The sequence below is a fragment of the Fundulus heteroclitus genome, unplaced genomic scaffold (assembly GCF_011125445.2).
Source record: "Fundulus heteroclitus isolate FHET01 unplaced genomic scaffold, MU-UCD_Fhet_4.1 scaffold_53, whole genome shotgun sequence".
NCBI classification, from domain to species: domain Eukaryota; kingdom Metazoa; phylum Chordata; class Actinopteri; order Cyprinodontiformes; family Fundulidae; genus Fundulus; species Fundulus heteroclitus.
In genome coordinates, this window is record NW_023396956.1 from 232,497 (window position 1) to 252,644 (window position 20,148).

Genomic DNA, 20,148 nt, shown 5'->3' on the forward strand with positions numbered 1-20,148 from the left:
TGTGTTTGTATGAGGCTAAGAATGATAAACAGCATTTACATCTAATTCCATCCAGACTAATGTGTCCAGTTCAAGCTACTTTATGCACATAAGCTAGGTTTACGCAGCCAGGTAGAAAGAGGAGCAAAGGCACCAGGTGCCAGCAGCCAAGGAGGAGAACTGAACATCCAGCTTCTTTACTTTGGTGAGAAAATAGGTCAGAATGTGGTAAAAAGCAAATATTAATTAGGAAACACATCACAGACCCTCTTTAAGGGTAGAAATGTTACAGTTTTAGAAAAAGAGGCCTTTAATTTTGAGCAGGAAGTCATGAGGCAACGTCTCCACCCATCTGTCACGGCTGACATCCCGGTAACCTGATGACATCAGTGACACCGACCAAACGTCAGCTGCTGATGCTGCTTTTAGTTCTTTCTAAATCTGCCCTCTGGGTAAATAAAAAGGTTTGTTGAGTCATTTATAGAAGCAAAAACTTCCAGCACCAACTTTTTGATAGTAGCTTAGACTTAGAGTAACAACATGGCCGTTAATGTTGAAGGCTTCTGATGAGGATTAAGTTATACAGACAGATATTATCACTGCGCCGTAGTGTTAGAATTACAAGACATGAAAATTACAAATGGATCTCAGAAACTCTCCCCAAACGTTAGTCTTAAAGAAAATGTTGATTAGTTCCTCCTTTGAAAAGCTTCCACATGAAAAGCAGCAAAGAGAGAAAATTCTCAGGAATATTATTAAAATAAAATTTTGTAACATAATAATATGAAGCTGAGAAGCTGACATGTTGTTCTGGTCATAAACATTAAATAACAGAAGATTGTTTGTGGTTCAACGTGAAGATCACAGGAAGAAGTCCTGTGATGCGTTCACTGGCCTCAGAAAACTCAGGAAATTCCCCTTTTGCTGGCAGGAGAACCACGTTAAGCATCCTGGAAGGAGAGCGGTTCCCCGCAGCTCTGATGGCTTTCTTTCATGTCGTCCTGTCTGCTGTAGAGTCTCCTGCTGTTGCTCCTCTCAGCTCAGGGTGCGACTGATCGCCTTTCCAGATGTGCAGCAGACCGAGCTCCACTTTCATTTGTCCCTAAAAAGCAGAACGCAGCTGCTGCACAGAAACACTGGTGCATGGGAGGCTAACGCTGGTAGAGCTGCCTTCAGGCCATGAGGGTTCTGTAAATCTGCCTCATTCAACAGTCCTGCATGCTAGAGGAACCGGGTCCATCTCACATTCCCACGGAACAAGAGAGGGAGGCGGAGGAACGGGCAGAACCAGGGAGAACTCGGCTAAAGAGGGGAACTGTTTACATATCAAGATGCTTCCTCTGACTCTCAGGAAAAGCTGTAATTTGCCTCTCAAGGTTTTACTGTTTAATTTCTCCATTATGCAGAAGGATAACCCCTTAATTATAGAGCAGGAAGTAGCTGTAATCCGGGGGGGGGGGGGGGGGCTTCGTTCCCCCTGGATCAGGATTTAGATCCACTTCTGCTCATCTTAGAAAAGTCTGCAGAAAGAACAACTGGGAGGAAAGCTGTGGAGACCTTCAGCGTTTACGGCTCCCAGCATGCAACGGGCCGAGCTTGGGTTTAGTGTGAAGAAATGAACCCAGAGACTGAGAAAGTTAGTAACATCTGGATCTTCAGCGTTTACAGCATCCACATTATTGTTTAATAAATTCTCCATATTTTTATCCTCTGCTGTTTTAACAACTGGAATTTATTTGGGTTTTTGGAATCCTTGATTCCTTGAAAATGTAAAAGCATTTAGCAGATTTCCCCAAAAAGTATTTTATTCATGAAATCAGCCAGAAGATGATCTGAACCCAGAAGAATAATTCTCCAGTTTAAAGCTGTAGACATTTAAGTCAGGATTCACTGATCAATCAGGCTGAGACGCTGTTTTCGTTTATTTCTACAGCGCCCAAAAACATTTCATCCATTCTTATCCATCCCAGCTAGCAAGCAGTCCAGTTCAGTTTATTCTGCAGGCCAGGCCACAGTTTCTCTCTGAGGAAACCCAGCAGGTTGCATCCAGTCACTGACCTGCAGCAATCCCTCATACTGAGCATGCATGAAGCGACAGTGGAGAGGAAAACTCCCCTTTAACAGGGAGGAGAACCTCCAGCAGAACCAGAACCAGGCTCAGTGTGCTCCGACCCACTGGAGGTTACAGAAGTTAGGGTTAGGAGCCGACTTTATTAACATTAGCCGAGCGGCAGCTAGCATGGGAGCTAGCATGGGAGCTAGCATGTCGTTAAAGCAGCCTTCAGCGATCCGATGGTGAACCTCAAACCAGAGGATTTAACCTAAACTCGTTAGTTGACGCTAAATTTAGCGGATTGTTTTGTGCTACCGTATATGAAGTTATTAAAAGCTCTGCGTTCTTCTTTTATGCTGGTTTAAGAGTAAAGTGATGTTATTAAGTTTAATATTCGATAGGCTGTTTTGAAGTTGTGGCGTTTTTAGGCCGGCCGCCAACCAACGGTTCCTCATCTGGAATTTTCCCTGAAGCTCCTTTATATCGCTGAGATGTACTAAACACACCATCACACAAGCATTGAGCTAACCGGACCTTCTGAGGCTGAGATGGACCACCAGAAGGTTCTGGAAGAGTTCTGGGAAAAACCCAGACGGGTCACATGTAGGAGCCTGACATGCGTCCGGTTCATGCAGACGTCAGAACCCGGTAGAGTTCAGCATAGCTCCCAGTTTTTAGGACCTTGAAGGGGTCGCTTTGTTGGTTCCTGGTCTGCACTTTATCTCCTATTTTTAAACGTGACCAAGGTTTGATGGCTGCTTTTAGGATTGACTGGCCTGGGCCTCCAGCGGCACCACCCACCAGGCTCAGCCAGATTCTGGGGGAACCCTTCATCTCTGCCGTCATCCTCAGCTCTAACCAGGCTACCTTCACACCACTGCCTGTATTCAGAGAAAGAGTGTTTTTGGGATGAACACATGAAGTCAGATGGAAACAATCTGTTTTTGCAGGTGTGCGTTAATGTGCTCCCACCCTGGCTGCCAGTGATTTGTGTAATGTGTGTTTGGCTAATGTTTGGCTCCGGCAGCTTGTCATTGCTGCAGAGACGATGTAATTGCTGCAGAAGCTGACCTTGGGGCAGAGGCTTTTTCATTCTGAGTAATTTGCAGCTTACAAACCCACCGTCGCCATGAATATCACACATTATGTCTCCTTTACATGTCAAGGTTGTTTGAGGACTTTTCATGGTCAACTCTTCAGTTTTTAGTACATTTGGCATTAAAGTGGAAATAGAAGGATGACTTTTCTTCTTTTAGTGCTGCAGCCCTAATCTTGTTTGGACAATCGCGTTTGCTGTTCTTTTCTGCTAAATCCTCCCCTGGAGCAGAACCACCAGAGGGTTCTAACATGGAGCATCTTCCCTGGGGTTGGTCCACCTGTAGCAGCCAGCCTGGACCTGGGTCAGTCCGTCTGGACACGATGGGTAGCACATGTGGCCCGGCGGCAGCAGCAGCGGAGGATCAGCAGGCCTACGATCAGACATAGAACCCTGTTTCTGCAGACGCTGTGGCTCGGTGGTTTGCTTTAAATAGAGTCTTTGTGCAAAGCAAGCCCTCAGTTGGTGGCTGGTTTGGTCTCTGCATCAGTCTGAGCCCACAGGCCTGCACACTGACGCTCTTCCTGCACTTAATAGCAGCTCCGTCTTGTGACAACTTTGACATAAAGGTCCTTAAAGGGATACAACAGTTCAGTTTCTCTCATTCTGCAGCTTAGGGCATATATAGTCCTTTGGGACCGTATGACTGGCAGTAAAAGTGTTTCTGAATAAATAATCTAAGTAATCTGTACCTCAGGCTCCTCCCTGGTCTCACCTTCAAAATAACTAGTTTTAAGATAAAGTCAAGCCAGTTTAAAAAGTGAAATATTTCAGTTTTCATTTCAGAGAACACAGATATTTTAATATCATTAAAGTACAGTCGGTACAGCTTTCCCTTCTCGGCAGTGTTTGGGTTGCAGCTCCCAAAAGCTTCTGCATATTCATTCCCACGGCTGGAATGGAGCGACATGTAAGAAGTGGGCCTGGTGGTTCAGTCCCTGCAGACTGCCCCAAGGCCCCTGAGCAAGGCCCTCAGCCCTAGACTGCTGCCCACGGCTCCCTAAGGGATGGGTTAAATGCAGGAGACAGATCTCTTTGGAATGTACAATTATAATGATAAATTAACTTTTATTTTCTTTTATTTCTTCGTGAAGGAAGCCAGCGGTCAAGACGGGAAAAGTTTCCAGGCAGTGAAAAACAAACTAGTAGTGATAACAAAATGTGGTTCAATGTGAGTTCATTAGGGGAAAATTTTAATGATTACTAATCAGCTGAAAAGGACTTAGAGACCTACCCAACCGGCACACACAGAGAGATTTAAAAGCTGTCCATGAGGCTGAGGCTGCCTGTAATCCACACAGCCATGAGTCAATACATGAAAAAACGCTGATTTGCAACAATCCTGACAACCTTCACATAGATGTGTCTTCTGCTCCTGTTCTGACCAGCATTATTACTCTGCTGCCAGTTGGCAGCAGCTTTTCCACTTGTCCAAACAATCTTTATATTAGAGTAGGGTTTTATGGGTAAAACCACTGGCAGTAATATGTTTACACAGATTGATGCTCAAACAGATATTTTCATGGCTGGAGAAGAACCAGATCTGGCTGGTCCCCAAAACGTTCCTAAAATCTCACCTCAGGAGCGGCATGTATCCTACAGCTGGGTTTTATATTTATTTGTTAGTAGGTTGGCATGTCTGCCTACCACTGAGTCACATGGCGCCCTTCTTACTCCTATTATTAATGTCTTTACCCAGATATGCTTAAAGCAGTCGGTTAAAGGAGAAGTCCCTCCCATAAAGGAACACTTTAAGGTAAACACCGGGTGGTTTTTGGGTGATGAAGGAAGTTACCAGAACAATATTTACTAGGCAGTGTGTCTATGAAGGGCGGCTCTTCTGGAAATTATTCAAGAGCTTTAAAATAACACTCTCCTTGTTTTTAAAGGAGATTCATATGTGGGAACAGAGTGCAGAGCAAATGTAGCTTAAATCTGCCCATTTTGGATGCAGACTTGGCTTTAGAGTCAGGAGGTTGGCTGGGCTCCACGCTGTAATTGTTTCACCATGCCTGGTCGTAGCGTCAGAGGGAATGAATCTCTCCTACATGAGAGGGATTTATCTCAGCCTCTGAAACATGAAGATGTGATGAAACCTCGCTGCTTTCATCGCTGCTCTTCACTGGCTGGGAACGCTTCTCTTCCACTGTCTTCAATTTGTTCCTTTAAATGTTCCACTTGGTCTGTTGATGGAAGCACTGATTCATTTTAAAGGGATATATTCCTCAAAATCCACTTTTCAACCCCTAAATACATCTTGTTGAGTCCTTGGAGTCTCTAGGAGTGCAGAAAAGCTGAATGAGGTCTTTATATTCTGTTGGGTCATATCTGTCGCTCCGTTCAGATTCTCTGCTCTCTATTACATTTTACATCAGTTCTTTTCAGTTTTTCCTGTGGAGCTGTAGACGAGGTCACGGACTTCCAGATGACCAAGTTCACAAATCTGCCTTTCTGGGGGTCTTTATGTGATTTTGTGCTTCATGGATGGATGGATGGATGGATGATAGATGGATGGATGGATGATGGTTGGATGAATGAATGGATGGATGGGTGGATGATGGATGGATGGATGAATGATGGATGGATGATGGATGAATGGATGGATGGATGGATGGATGGATGGATGGATGGATGGATGGATGGATGGATGGATAAAAGATTGATGATGGGTGGATGGATGATGAATGAACCCTGTTCAGTGGTTCCTGTTCAGTGGTTCTTGTTCAGCCCGATGATATCTCTGGCTGCTGGAAGGTGGACCTCCATCCAGGTCTCAGGTCTCAGGTCTCCTGCAGCCTCTCACAGGTTCTCCTCCAGGATGGTTCTGGTCCAGCTCCATCCATCTTCCCACAGCATGATGCTGCCACCTCCATGTTCCTAACCTGGCCAGCCAGATTGATAATGTGCAGCTCTCTCCGTTTTGCACAATATCTTTCTGGTTCTGCTGCCATCCAAGTCGTTTGGGGAAAGGAGGGACGTTGAGCATCTCTTCACTAGATGAACACTTGCAGGGCGTTTTAGCGTTTTAACTCAGAGAACGAGCGGTTTGATGGCGCCGGTCTGCAGGTAGAAGCTGCAGGGAAGGATCTTGTTTTCCAACAGAGTTTTTCTAGGCAGAGCGTGAGCTGAAGGTCATCTGCTGCAGTTCTTCTCTGCGCTTCAGCTGGGAGGATTCCCACTGAGAAGACCTTTTCCTACAAACAGGCACATGCAGGAAAACCAGCTTAGAGGTTTTATTGCAGGACGAGGAATAAAACCTCTAACCAGACGAGTTTTTATTCCTGTTTGACAGTTTTTACATCCCATTTCTATGCATCACCCAGAATAAAGCCTTCTAAGAAGTGAAGTAATCTGCTAAATGACCACACCACAGAAAGTTTGGCAGGTAGAGGAGACGCTGGCTTCTAATTTTATCCCACAACGCGTGTTTTTTGTCAGTGCAGCTGTGATGACAAACGATTCCTTATCTTGAGAAGCTGCTGGTTGCTGGTGTCTCTGGAGCTTTCACAGCTTCGTCTGCTCTGCAGTGGACTGTCAAAACCTTCAGACGAGCAAATGAAAAGCAAACTCGCTGATCTTCAAACTGCAACTTTCTTTGATTTGATTCGGCTTCCTGTTTTCTTTGCATTATTCCTTTAAAGTGAGAAAAGCAGAAGCTCCTTATTTGACTTCTAAACTGCTTCCAAGGCTGCAAGATAGGAAGCAAAGGTTCTAATTACTCACCAGATGCTTTTGAACAGAGACCTGAGTGACTGAGTCAGGATCTGAGTAGTAGGGTCATGTTGGAGGTTCCCAATAATCCAGAGTCGTGTTCTGCTGCTGCCTCCTCAGTGTTCTAGCTGATCTCAGAGGGAACGGTGAGACTAAAAGCTTGCAGTCAGCTGCAGCTGCATACCTGGGCTGCTGCTACAGATTTCCTTCTAGCTGCTTCAGTTCTTGGCTTTTCTTGGTGCGAGGCCAGTGAACGCATCTTCTCCAGGTTCTGTAGAAGCTGATGGTCCAGAGAGCGAGTCTCTGCGACCAGCAGCTGATGTAGAAACAACCCAGCGTTAACCCCCCCCCCCCCCCCCCCCCGTTGTTTAGAGGCCGCTCCACAAACAGCAGCTGGGGCGGATTAAAGAGTCTGGAGCATTAAGGACCAGAGCAGCTCACATCTGCAGAGAGGTGAGAAATGTCCCTGAAAACAGCGATGGAGAACTTCTGGTCACAATCTGCAGACGTTCTGGACTTTGGTTCTGGGACCAGGTTCTCTTTGGTTTCTGCTCCGTTAGTCTATTTCTTGTGATTTAGAGGTCTCTGTCCATTCAGTCTGGATTATTATCATCCCTTCATTCCTCTCTCCTCTTATCCATTTCTGCTGATCCGGTTCCCCGGTGGCCCGGTTCTCCTCTCTCCCTGGTTCTAGATATTCTGCTTGGTTGTTCCTGCCGGGTCGTCTTCTTCCTGCGGTCTGCAGTTCCTCTGCCTCGGCTTCCTGTCATTCAGGCTGTTTTTGTTTTTTTGTGGCACAAAAGTTAGGGAGTTCTTCCTGCAGTTGGCGGGTTGCCGGTACAATTCCCTGCTCTGACCGTCTCAGTCGTTGTGTCCTTGGGCAAGACGCCTGACCTGCCTGCTGGCGGTCTGTGACCCGCCTCTCCAGGATCTTCATCCCTCCTTCACGCCGATGATGCTCACCTTCACCGTTACGCTCCGTTGTTCTGAACATCTTTCACTTTTTAAAGCTCCTGCTGTGAAACGATGAGAGCAAAGGTTCTGTTCGGTTCTGCTGGGCCCAACTCGACCCGTTTATTCTAGAATTAATCGGCCCAGTTCCACCGTCCATCCGTCCCTGAGGCGCTGCTGGACTCGGTTCCTCCTTGTTCTCCTTTAGTCTCTCCTGCAGCAGACCTGGTGCATTGATCACATGATCAGCAATAAATCAGACGTGATGATTATCCAGGTAACCCATATTATCCAGGTAACTCATATTATCCAGGTAACTCATATTATCCAGGTAACCCATATTATCCAGGTAACTCATATTATCCAGGTAACCCATATTATCCAGGTAACTCATATTATCCAGGTAACTCATATTATCCAGGTAACCCATATTATCCAGGTAACTCATATTATCCAGGTTACTCATATTATCCAGGTAACTCATTATCCAGGTAACTCATATTATCCAGGTAACTCATATTATCCAGGTAACTCATATTATCCAGGTAACTCATTATCCAGGTAACTCATATTATCCAGGTAACTCATATTATCCAGGTAACTCATATTATCCAAGTAACTCATATTATCCAGGTAACTCATATTATCCAGGTAACCCATATTATCCAGGTAACTCATATTATCCGGGTAATTCATATTATCCAGGTAACTCATATTATCCCGGTAACTCATATTATCCAGGTAATTCATATTATCCAGGTAACTCATATTATCCAGGTAACTCATTATCCAGGTAACTCATATTATCCAGGTAACTCATATTATCCAGGTAACTCATATTATCCAAGTAACTCATATTATCCAGGTAACCCATATTATCCAGGTAACTCATATTATCCCGGTAACTCATATTATCCAGGTAACCCATATTATCCAGGTAACTCATATTATCCAGGTAACTCATATTATCCAGGTAACTCATATTATCCAGGTAACCCATATTATCCAGGTAACTCATATTATCCAGGTACCTCATATTATCCAGGTAACTCATATTATCCAGGTAACTCATATTATCCAGGTAACTCATATTAATTATCCAGGTAACTCATATTATCCAGGTAACTCATATTATTCAGGTAACTCTTATTATCCAGGTAACTCATATTATCCAGGTAACTCATATTAATTATCCAGGTAACTCATATTATCCAGGTAACTCATATTATCCAGGTAACTCATATTATTCAGGTAACTCATATTATCCAGGTAACTCATATTATCCAGGTAACTCATATTATCCAGGTAACCCATATTATCCAGGTAACTCATATTATCCAGGTAACCCATATTATCCAGGTAACTCATATTATCCCGGTAACTCATATTATCCAGGTAACCCATATTATCCAGGTAACCCATATTATCCAGGTAACTCATATTATCCAGGTAACTCATATTATCCAGGTAACCCATATTATCCAGGTAACTCATATTATCCAGGTACCTCATATTATCCAGGTAACTCATATTATCCAGGTAACTCATATTATCCAGGTAACTCATATTAATTATCCAGGTAACTCATATTATCCAGGTAACTCATATTATCCAGGTAACTCATATTATCCAGGTAACTCATATTAATTATCCAGGTAACTCATATTATCCAGGTAACTCATATTATCCAGGTAACCCATATTATCCAGGTAACTCATATTATCCAGGTACCTCATATTATCCAGGTAACTCATATTATCCAGGTAACTCATATTATCCAGGTAACTCATATTAATTATCCAGGTAACTCATATTATCCAGGTAACTCATATTATCCAGGTAACTCATATTATTCAGGTAACTCATATTATCCAGGTAACTCTTATTATCCAGGTAACTCATATTATCCAGGTAACTCATATTATTCAGGTAACTCATATTATCCAGGTAACTCATATTATCCAGGTAACTCATATTATCCAGGTAACTCATATTAATTATCCAGGTAACTCATATTATCCAGGTAACTCATATTATCCAGGTAACTCATATTATTCAGGTAACTCATATTATCCAGGTAACTCATATTATCCAGGTAACTCATATTATCCAGGTAACTCATATTATCCAGGTAACTCATATTATCCAGGTAACTCATATTAATTATCCAGGTAACTCATATTATCCAGGTAACTCATATTATTCAGGTAACTCATATTATCCAGGTAACCCATATTATCCAGGTAACTCATATTATCCAGGTACCTCATATTATCCAGGTAACTCATATTATCCAGGTAACTCATATTATCCAGGTAACTCATATTAATTATCCAGGTAACTCATATTATCCAGGTAACTCATATTATCCAGGTAACTCATATTATTCAGGTAACTCTTATTATCCAGGTAACTCTTATTATCCAGGTAACTCATATTATCCAGGTAACTCATATTATTCAGGTAACTCATATTATCCAGGTAACTCATATTATCCAGGTAACTCATATTATCCAGGTAACTCATATTAATTATCCAGGTAACTCATATTATCCAGGTAACTCATATTATCCAGGTAACTCATATTATTCAGGTAACTCATATTATCCAGGTAACTCATATTATCCAGGTAACTCATATTATCCAGGTAACTCATATTATTCAGGTAACTCATATTATCCAGGTAACTCATATTATCCAGGTAACCCATATTATCCAGGTAACTCATATTATCCAGGTAACTCTTATTATCCAGGTAACTCATATTATCCAGGTAACTCATATTATCCAGGTAACCCATATTATCCAGGTAACTCATCAGTCTTCCTGTTCTGTAACTCTGCTCAGTGAGAGCAGATCATCCTCGGCCTTTATGTGACCAGCAGACGTCTCCCTCACCTGCAGCACCTCCAGGTTTTATGACAGGCTTTAGTGAAGGTAAAGGTGCTTCTCTGCTTCTCCTGGCACCAATTAGGCGCTGCGTGGATGCTGCAGCCCCTGATGGAGGCTCAGGTGAGCTCAGGTGAGCTGCTGGCAGTCTTTAGAACAATTAGGGAAGGAGGTGGTGCTCCTGTAGACCCGGTGATAGATGAGGCTGACGGAGGGTTCACAGGGTGAGGATCCGCGTGGAAGCAGCTGATCCTCACCCAGGAGCAGGGAGGAGAGGAGAGGAGGAGAGGAGGAGAGGAGAGGAGGGGAGGATATGAGGATAGGCTTTCTCTTTCCTTCTCTTCTTTCTCTCTCTTCTCGGCTCTTCTCTCCTCTCGACGGCTTCTCGCCTGCTCCTCTCGCTCTCTCGCTTCGCTCTTTCTTCTCTCTCCGTCTCTTCTCTTCTCTCTTCTCTTTCTGCTTCTTCTCTTCTCTTCTCTCTTGTGGGTGGGTTAGGAAGCAATCAGAGCGACATGCTTAGATTTTAATCATGAAGAGATTTTAATAATTGAGAGATTTTAATAATTGAGAGATTTTAATCATGGAGAGATTTTAATCATGAAGAGATTTTAATAATTGAGAGATTTTAATCATGGAGAGATTTTAATCATGGAGAGATTTTAATAATTGAGAGATTTTAATCATGAAGAGATTTTAATCATGAAGAGATTTTAATAATTGAGAGATTTTAATCATGGAGAGATTTTAATAATTGAGAGATTTTAATCATGGAGAGATTTTAATAATTGAGAGATTTTAATCATGGAGAGATTTTAATCATGAAGAGATTTTAATAATTGAGAGATTTTAATCATGTAGAGATTTTAATCATGGAGAGATTTTAATAATGAAGAGATTTTAATCATGGAGAGATTTTAATCATGAAGAGATTTTAATAATTGAGAGATTTTAATCATGGAGAGATTTTAATCATGAAGAGATTTTAATCATGGAGAGATTTTAATCATGGAGAGATTTTAATCATGGAGAGATTTTAATCATGAAGAGATTTTAATAATTGAGAGATTTTAATCATGAAGAGATTTTAATCATGGAGAGATTTTAATCATGGAGAGATTTTAATCATGAAGAGATTTTAATAATTGAGAGATTTTAATCATGGAGAGATTTTAATCATGGAGAGATTTTAATCATGAAGAGATTTTAATCATGGAGAGATTTTAATCATGGAGAGATTTTAATCATGGAGAGATTTTAATCATGAAGAGATTTTAATCATGGAGAGATTTTAATAATTGAGAGATTTTAATCATGGAGAGATTTTAATCATGGAGAGATTTTAATAATTGAGAGATTTTAATCATGGAGAGATTTTAATCATGGAGAGATTTTAATCATGAAGAGATTTTAATCATGAAGAGATTTTAATAATTGAGAGATTTTAATCATGGAGAGATTTTAATCATGGAGAGATTTTAATCATGAAGAGATTTTAATCATGAAGAGATTTTAATAATTGAGAGATTTTAATCATGGAGAGATTTTAATCATGAAGAGATTTTAATAATTGAGAGATTTTAATCATGGAGAGATTTTAATCATGGAGAGATTTTAATCATGAAGAGATTTTAATCATGAAGAGATTTTAATAATTGAGAGATTTTAATCATGAAGAGATTTTAATCATGGAGAGATTTTAATAATTGAGAGATTTTAATCATGAAGAGATTTTAATCATGAAGAGATTTTAATAATTGAGAGATTTTAATCATGAAGAGATTTTAATCATGGAGAGATTTTAATCATGAAGAGATTTTAATCATGGAGAGATTTTAATCATGGAGAGATTTTAATCATGAAGAGATTTTAATAATTGAGAGATTTTAATCATGAAGAGATTTTAATCATGGAGAGATTTTAATAATTGAGAGATTTTAATCATGGAGAGATTTTAATCATGGAGAGATTTTAATAATTGAGAGATTTTAATCATGGAGAGATTTTAATCATGGAGAGATTTTAATCATGAAGAGATTTTAATCATGAAGAGATTTTAATAATTGAGAGATTTTAATCATGAAGAGATTTTAATCATGGAGAGATTTTAATAATTGAGAGATTTTAATCATGGAGAGATTTTAATCATGGAGAGATTTTAATAATTGAGAGATTTTAATCATGGAGAGATTTTAATCATGGAGAGATTTTAATCATGAAGAGATTTTAATCATGAAGAGATTTTAATAATTGAGAGATTTTAATCATGGAGAGATTTTAATCATGGAGAGATTTTAATCATGAAGAGATTTTAATCATGGAGAGATTTTAATCATGGGGAGATTTTAAAATCCTTCCATGACGACCAGATTTCATACGATCTTGGAGAGAAAACATGAAAAGTTGAAGCAGCTTCAGAGGAACAGCAAACGCTCAGAAGTCATTCAGATGGAGTCCTGGACAGCTGCCTCCACCTTTTGGTTAACTGGGCCCCATGCAGAACAGGAACCAGAACCCAGAACCCGCGGCCCAACAGGTGGCGCCGTAGAGCAGAGCAGGGAGGCGTACCAGAGGCACCAAAGACTCATGAGAATAAAGATGAAAGAGAGAAAGCTCCTTGATGCCACATAGGAACGCTCTGCAGGTTCTCCAGAATCTGAACGTGGAACAAGATCCGGTCCAAAGCAGCAGAACATGGCAGAGAAGTCTACATGTCGGAGAAAGTCCAGCCCTGGTTCTGGCAGCTGATGGACCCTGCTATGTCCTGGTCCGGTTCTAGTCCTGTTCCTGGTTCTGTTCCTGTTCCTGGTTCTATTCCTGGTTCTGGTCCTGTTCCTGGTTCTGGTCCTGTTCCTGGTCCTGTTCCTGGTTCTGGTTCTGGTCCTGGTTCTGGTTCTGTTCCTGGTCCTGGTCCTGTTCCTGGTCCTGGTCCTGGTCCTGGTTCTGGTTCTGGTCCTGTTCCTGGTTCTGTTCCTGGTCCTGCCTAAACAGCTGGGTTCTAGAAATAAACTCCACTAATCCCAGGTCCAGTCTGAAGTTCTGCAGGTGTAGTTCCTGGCTTTGTTGTGTTTGTCAGAACATTTCTGGACGTAATCGGGTCGCGTTCTGACCCAAACCTGGTTCTCTCCTCTGGGAGCGAAGAAGCGCCTCGTTAAGCTTCCTGCCGGGTTCTGATCCGTCTGCTGCCGTCACTCAGCGAGTTCGGACCTCCTGGCTTCATGCTGGTCTGCAGCGGTTCTGGATCGGCCCAAAGGTTCTGTTCCCCTGGCGCTAACACACCTTTGTGTTTGTTGTTCTTTACGGGTTCTGGATCGGCCCAAAGGTTCTGTTCCTCTACGCTAACTGGAGGCAAACTGCAGAACAAACCAGCGTCTGTCTGCACTGGCAGGAGATGTAGGAGCAGCGCCAACTTTTTCCTGCTGGAATTTCCTGTCTGGATGCAGCCACCCCCCCCCCACCTCCCCCACACACACACACACCTCCTCCAACCAAGCCCCCCCCCCCCCCAGCTCCCCCCCTCCCTTCTGCACGGCCTCTATGTTCGCCTCCCTGCTGCCCCGCTTCCTTCAAAGCTCAATAAGGAGAATGAGCGCCGCCCGGCTGGTGCTGACTACTTCCTGGATGATACCAGTCCACTTCAGGCGGTGCTGATCCAGCGCTGATCCGGTTTCATTAGGCGGTCCGGTCCAGATGAAGGGAACCTAAGCTGGGTGAACTGTCCTTCAGACCAGGTTCTGGTCCTGATCCACAGTCCACCACATCAGACTCAGGATTAATAACCTGTACATCTCAATAATATTGTTTAATCTTTCTCCATTAATTGAAAATATAATTTATTAGAATCAGAGTTAATGACAATAGTAGAAAAAACAACACAAATTAATGTTTTAATAATCATATTCAAATTCAAACTATTCCAACTAAGTCCAGTTAGAATCAGACATATATAATAATCCCAGAGGGAACTCATAAATAAATGAAATATTTCACTATTTACAGTGAAACAGCGTAAGGTTCTCCTGCCTCATCCTCCTGAGCAGCTGGATGGTTCTCCGTCTCTCAAGCTTGGGTTCTCCACAGAGGCCTGGGAGCTTCAGGGTTCCACCTTCCAAGCTGGTTCCTCCCTGAGCTCTTGGTGTTCCTCCAGGTTCCCCTTGTTCCTGATGTTTCCATCCTGATGGCCTCATCCATCACCACAGCTGTCCTCTGCTGTGGTGATGGATGAGCTTCAGGGATGTCCTTCAGTCCACCCTCTCTGATCGTTGGTAGGATCATTTCTGCCACTCCAGCTGTGTGTGGGCGGTACGTCCCATGCAGAAGTTTCTCCTCCATGATGGTTCCTCCAGGTTCTCCTTGTTCCTGATGTTTCCATCCTGATGGCCTCATCCATCACCACAGCTCTCCTCTGCTGCTCATCAATGATCACAATGTCCGCTTGGTTGGCCGTCACCATCGTGTCTGTCTGTGTCTGGAAGTCCCACAGGATCTTCTGCGGTTCTCCACCACCTGGGGAGGTGACTCCCATGCTGACCTGGGGTTCTCCAGGTGTTCTGAACAGATGTTTCTGTCCACTGTTCCAGCTCCGTGGTTATGGTGTTCCATGAGTTCCTTCCCTGCTAGAATCCTCCACCCTGCTGTGAGATGCTGGATGGTTTCTGGTCTCTCTGCATCACCTGCACCTGGGATCTTACCTGGTCAGGTAGATCTGGGCCTCTATGGCTCTGGTGCTGAAGGTCTGCTGCTGCCATGATCAGAGCTTCAGGGATGTCCTTCAGTCCAGCCTCTCTGATCGTTGGTAGGATCATTTCTGCCTCTTCAGCTGTCTGTGGGCGGTACGTCCCATGCAGAAGTTTCTCCTCCATGATGGTTCCTCCAGGTCCTTCTCTACCAGCTTCCTTTGTCTGAGACTTTCACTGAGAGCTTCATCCTTTGGACCTGATATGTTCTTGGAGCTCAGATGTTTCATCTTCAGTGGAGTTTCTGATGCTCACCAGGCCTCCGCCTCCTCCTTTACGCTGTAATGCCTGCAGACTGGATACTTTTAATACGATGCTGTTTCATTTGAAATCCTGTTCATTCCAGTTTTATTCTAATCCAGATGTAGGTGTCATTACACTGGGCACTAAACAGGATCCAGTTAGAATCCAGTTTGACTCAGTTTCAGTTAAATTAAGTCCAGTTTATTTTATTCAAATGAAATAATTAGGTTCTTTGATTTTACTTCAGTCATTTCAAAATTTCGACATGAGATCAAATCTAATGTTAAATGTTTTTAGTTTAAACTAATTTATTTAATGCTTAGTGACTCCTATCCCTACTACTATTCTAATTCAATTCAATGAATACATTCTAATACAGACTAATTATATAATATTTATTCCTGTGTAATCTATTTGATTTTCAATTTTCTGATTCTGTTAATAAACCCAATATAATTTATTGTAAAATTATTTTTTCTCCAGTTCAATGAAAACTTGATTTAGTTCACTTTAAAATAAAATAAGATGAGATGAGATAAGATAAGATAAGATAAGATAGGCTTTATTGATCTCACAGTGGAGACATTTAGTTGTCACACATCGGCTAAATAAACAAAAAGAAAGGTGCATAATGTATAAAGTATATACAGTGTGTCCACATTTGTACAGTGTATCAAAAATAAAAATAAAATAAAAAGTACAGGGGAAATAAAGCAGATATTTATGGTGATTTATATAAAAATGGAATGAGGTTTTACATTAAGTGGTTTAAAAGATGAAACCAAAGATCGTTTAATGACTGAAACGGTTTATTGTGGGTTGAGATGCTTCAGGAGGAAAGGAGCTGCTGCCTGTTTTTGGAAAGTTCAGTGAAGTTTGTCTGCATGTCTTCAGAGGACGGCTCTGTCCCCGTCTCATGTGAGACGCTCCATGTCCTCCTGCTGTTTTGGAAACAGACGTGCATCCACACCGAGGGGCCGGCCGTAAATCACGGAGCTGTGGCGGTCCCTGCAGCCCAGAGAACAATGCAGCTGTCTGGGTGATAGAAGGTCTTTCCAGGCCCTTCTCACCCCCACATGCAGAGCGAGGAGGCGGGGGACGCCTCTGCTGCAGCTTCCTCCTGTCCCCGCTGAGCTAAAGCATCTCAGACCCTCACCTGAAGAGCCCAGAACAGGTGTACCTGACGCCGGGCGGAGGAAACGCTTCACCAGAGATGATCCAGGCTTCCCCTCACCCAGAGCCGGCTTCTGGTTCCACTCCTGCAGCAAAGCTGCTTCCCTCTGGTTGACTGGTACCAGCGCAGCAGCTCAGGTCCAGCAGAACCGGCCTCAGCAGAACCCAAAGCCACGGCCTTCACGTTCCCTCAGCCTGACCCAGGCCCGGTTCTCATTCTGCCTGCATGAGCAGCCGAAGCCACCTGCTGCTGTTCCACCTCAGGAACGTCAGAGAGACATCTCAACCAGCCTTTGTTGAGTAATGAAACAGATCCGCTGCTGATCCGGACTTCTAAGCCAGAGAGCTGCAGGCAAACTCTCTCCTCTTCCTCAGCAGCTGTAATCCCATCAACGTCACCATGATCGCCTCGCTGGCAGAACAAAAGGCTCAATCAGGGCTAAGTAGCAGCGATGGCGGCGTCTTTTGTCAGCGTCACCGTCTAAAGACAACAGCCTGCGGCGCTGGCAGTCTGCGGCGCTGGCAGCCGGCGGCGCTGGCAGCCTGCGGCGCTGGCAGCCTGCGGCCACAGAGTCCTGTCCCACCTTGTCTCCTCAGACTTCATCAGGACTTCTGAGGCTCTCCTCCGCAGGAAGCTGTCACACACTGGAATGCTTTCTCTCTTCCTTCAAGCCTTTTAAGTAAACTTTAATCCTGGTATTATGAGCTGAACGCTCCGTCTCTTTGGGACGGTGATTTCCACCAAGGTTCTGGGTGGGAATGAAACGGCCCTCATGGGGAGACATATTTAGCAAACTGATGTCAACTTTAGGTTTTCACTGTTGCTTAGCTGTAAATCTGAGGAAAGATGTTTCAGGCCAGGTTTAATTGGCCTGTTCTCTGACCTTTAACCCCAGTGAACCCAGTGGTACCGACCCAGCAAAGCTCACAGCTGCTCCCTCTGGATCATGGCTTTTATTTGTTCCTGCACCTTAAAGAGGGAAACATGAGCAGGATGATGGTCCAATTAATGAAAATCTGCTGCATTGTTCTGCTGCGTCTCCCCTCCAGCCTTCAGAGGCTTTATGGCAGGAAATGGTGGACTTCTGCATACTTTGTTAGCGCCATAAAAACATAGTTGTGTAAACGCTGCTTTGGTCTTGTAGGATGAGGGAGTCATTACTGGGCCGCTGTTTCTTGGGGCGAAAGCCGCAGACGGCATAAAGCTGGGAATAAGTGCAGAGTTATGGGAAGAGTAAAGCGCTGCTGCTGCTGCTGGGCCACTTTAATAAGGAACTGCGCTCTAATTGTGTTTGTGTCGTCTCTACAGGTGCCCACCATGTTTTCCCCACGTTTCACACGCCCATCCCAGTGGACATGAGGCACCATGAGGGGCGGTACCATTATGAGCCACACCCACTCCACGCCATGCATGGGTACGTACCCCAACACCTTTGGCTTTCTGCTCTGGGCTTTTACTTTCATCCGTCACCCAGAACCAGGGAAGTGCCGCCTCATTGGTCGCTATTCCTCCCTTTTTCTTTTTTAGCAAGACTGTCGCAGCGTTGCGTCTAAAAGTCAGATTAAAGAAATTCTGTATGAGTTCTGGTTGGTTAAACAGAACCTTCAGGTTAGGTTCAACAGAACCGCTCAGAAATGAAATCTGCTGAGAGTGGAGGAGGGCGTGGGCGTGTCTCTGGGCTCTCTGGGCTCTGATTGGACAGAAAACAGGAAGTAATCTAGCAGATGGAGACACACTGGCTGGAAGGAGACAAATCATATGTTTGGATTTAAATGCAAAGGGTTCTGAACATTTCACTGGGTCAGAACCACCATCACACTGAACACCTGAAACGATCATCAAACTGTGATTATGGAAAAACTTAGAAAAGGAATCAAAACACTACCTGGATCAGGTAAAGTCCTGACTGACTCAGTGATGTCAAATCTCAGCCTAACAAAGGAGATGTGGTCATTTCTGCCTGTTCATCGTCTTGTTTCTGTCATATTTGATGGATTGGAGCGCAGACAGGAGCTTGGGAGTTTAAAGGTGGCGAAATGTATTAAAATAATAAAACTAGGCTTACAGAGAGACAGGAAACAGGAACATGAGGAGACCAGAGCAGAGTAGATACACGGGGAAGATGGAGGACCTGACAATCACTACCAGCTGGGCGGATAATAAATATAGGAGGGGAACACGAGGAGTAGCAGGTGGTAGAAAGCTAACTAACCCCAGGAGGAGCAGAATTTACAGAACTACTAAAGTAAAGAAGCAACTAAAACAGGAACCAAATCTAAAGTCACTTTCAGAGCCGTAGATGCAGACAGGAAGAAGTAGAAATGACTCCGTTAAGAGCCATGTCCGCAGTAAATGTGACTGGAAGCGTCTTTTAGATACTTTGTTTTATTCTAAACGTATAAAAACCTTCACCTGTGGAGCAGAGGTTAGTAAAGGTGTAAAAAAGCAATGAAATCTTCCCTAAATGAGATTATAGGTCAGTACAAGTAGAAGTCGACAGGTTATCAAACCCTCCTGTGTCCGTGGCTGCAGTGAATCTGCTAACTTCTTTACTGAGAAAGTCCTACAGATTAGAGGATCACTTTGTACATCAACTCCAGAACCAAAGCTGGATCCAGCTTCAACAAAATGTCCCAATTCAGCCAAATAAACCACAAAAGCTTAGAGGAAATCATTCAGCAGCTATGTTCCTCCTCAGCTGCTCCCACCTTCATGATCTACCCACAGCTTTCTTTAAAGGAACTATACCTGAATTCATTTTTGTCTGGTTAAGAAAAATGCTTTTTATGCAATGTATTATGAGTTAAAAGACATAATTTGATAAAAACAATTCACTATTTAACTGCGCGATCGTGCGACTCCAGGCTGTTTTTTAGTAGAAATAAGCAGCGAACTGGGATGGCCAATGGCACAACGAGGGGCGGAGCTTAGCAGCAGCGCCTCCAGCGAGGGGCGGAGCTTAGCAGCAGCGCCTCCAGCGAGGGGCGGAGCTTAGCAGCAGCGCCTCCAGCGTCTGCACGCCAGGGTCTGTAGACAGAACAGCAGGCATCGCATTCACATCATTTAGGTCAGAGGAAATGAAGAAAAGTCTATTCCTCTGGCTCCCTGTATCTCAGAGAATAGACTTTAAAATCCTTCTGTTAGTCTATAAATCCCTGAATTAGCACCTAAATCCATCACAGACTTGTTATCAGGGCATCAACCCTCCAGACCACTCAGGTCTTCTGGCTCCAGCCTGCTCTGCAGAACCAGAACCAGAACCAGACATGGAGAAGCAGCATTTAGTTCCTATGCTCCACTGATCTGGAACAAACTTCCA

General features: G+C 43.4%; 1 protein-coding gene across 1 annotated transcript in view; it reads left to right on the forward strand.

Annotated features, from left to right (window-relative positions):
• The window catches only part of gli2a (GLI family zinc finger 2a), a 79,018-nt gene that overhangs the window by 22,684 nt on the left and 36,186 nt on the right, over nt 1–20,148 (forward strand). The window contains 1 exon segment of the mRNA XM_036132587.1: nt 18,138–18,243. Within this exon segment, the coding sequence (XP_035988480.1) occupies nt 18,138–18,243 (106 nt within the window).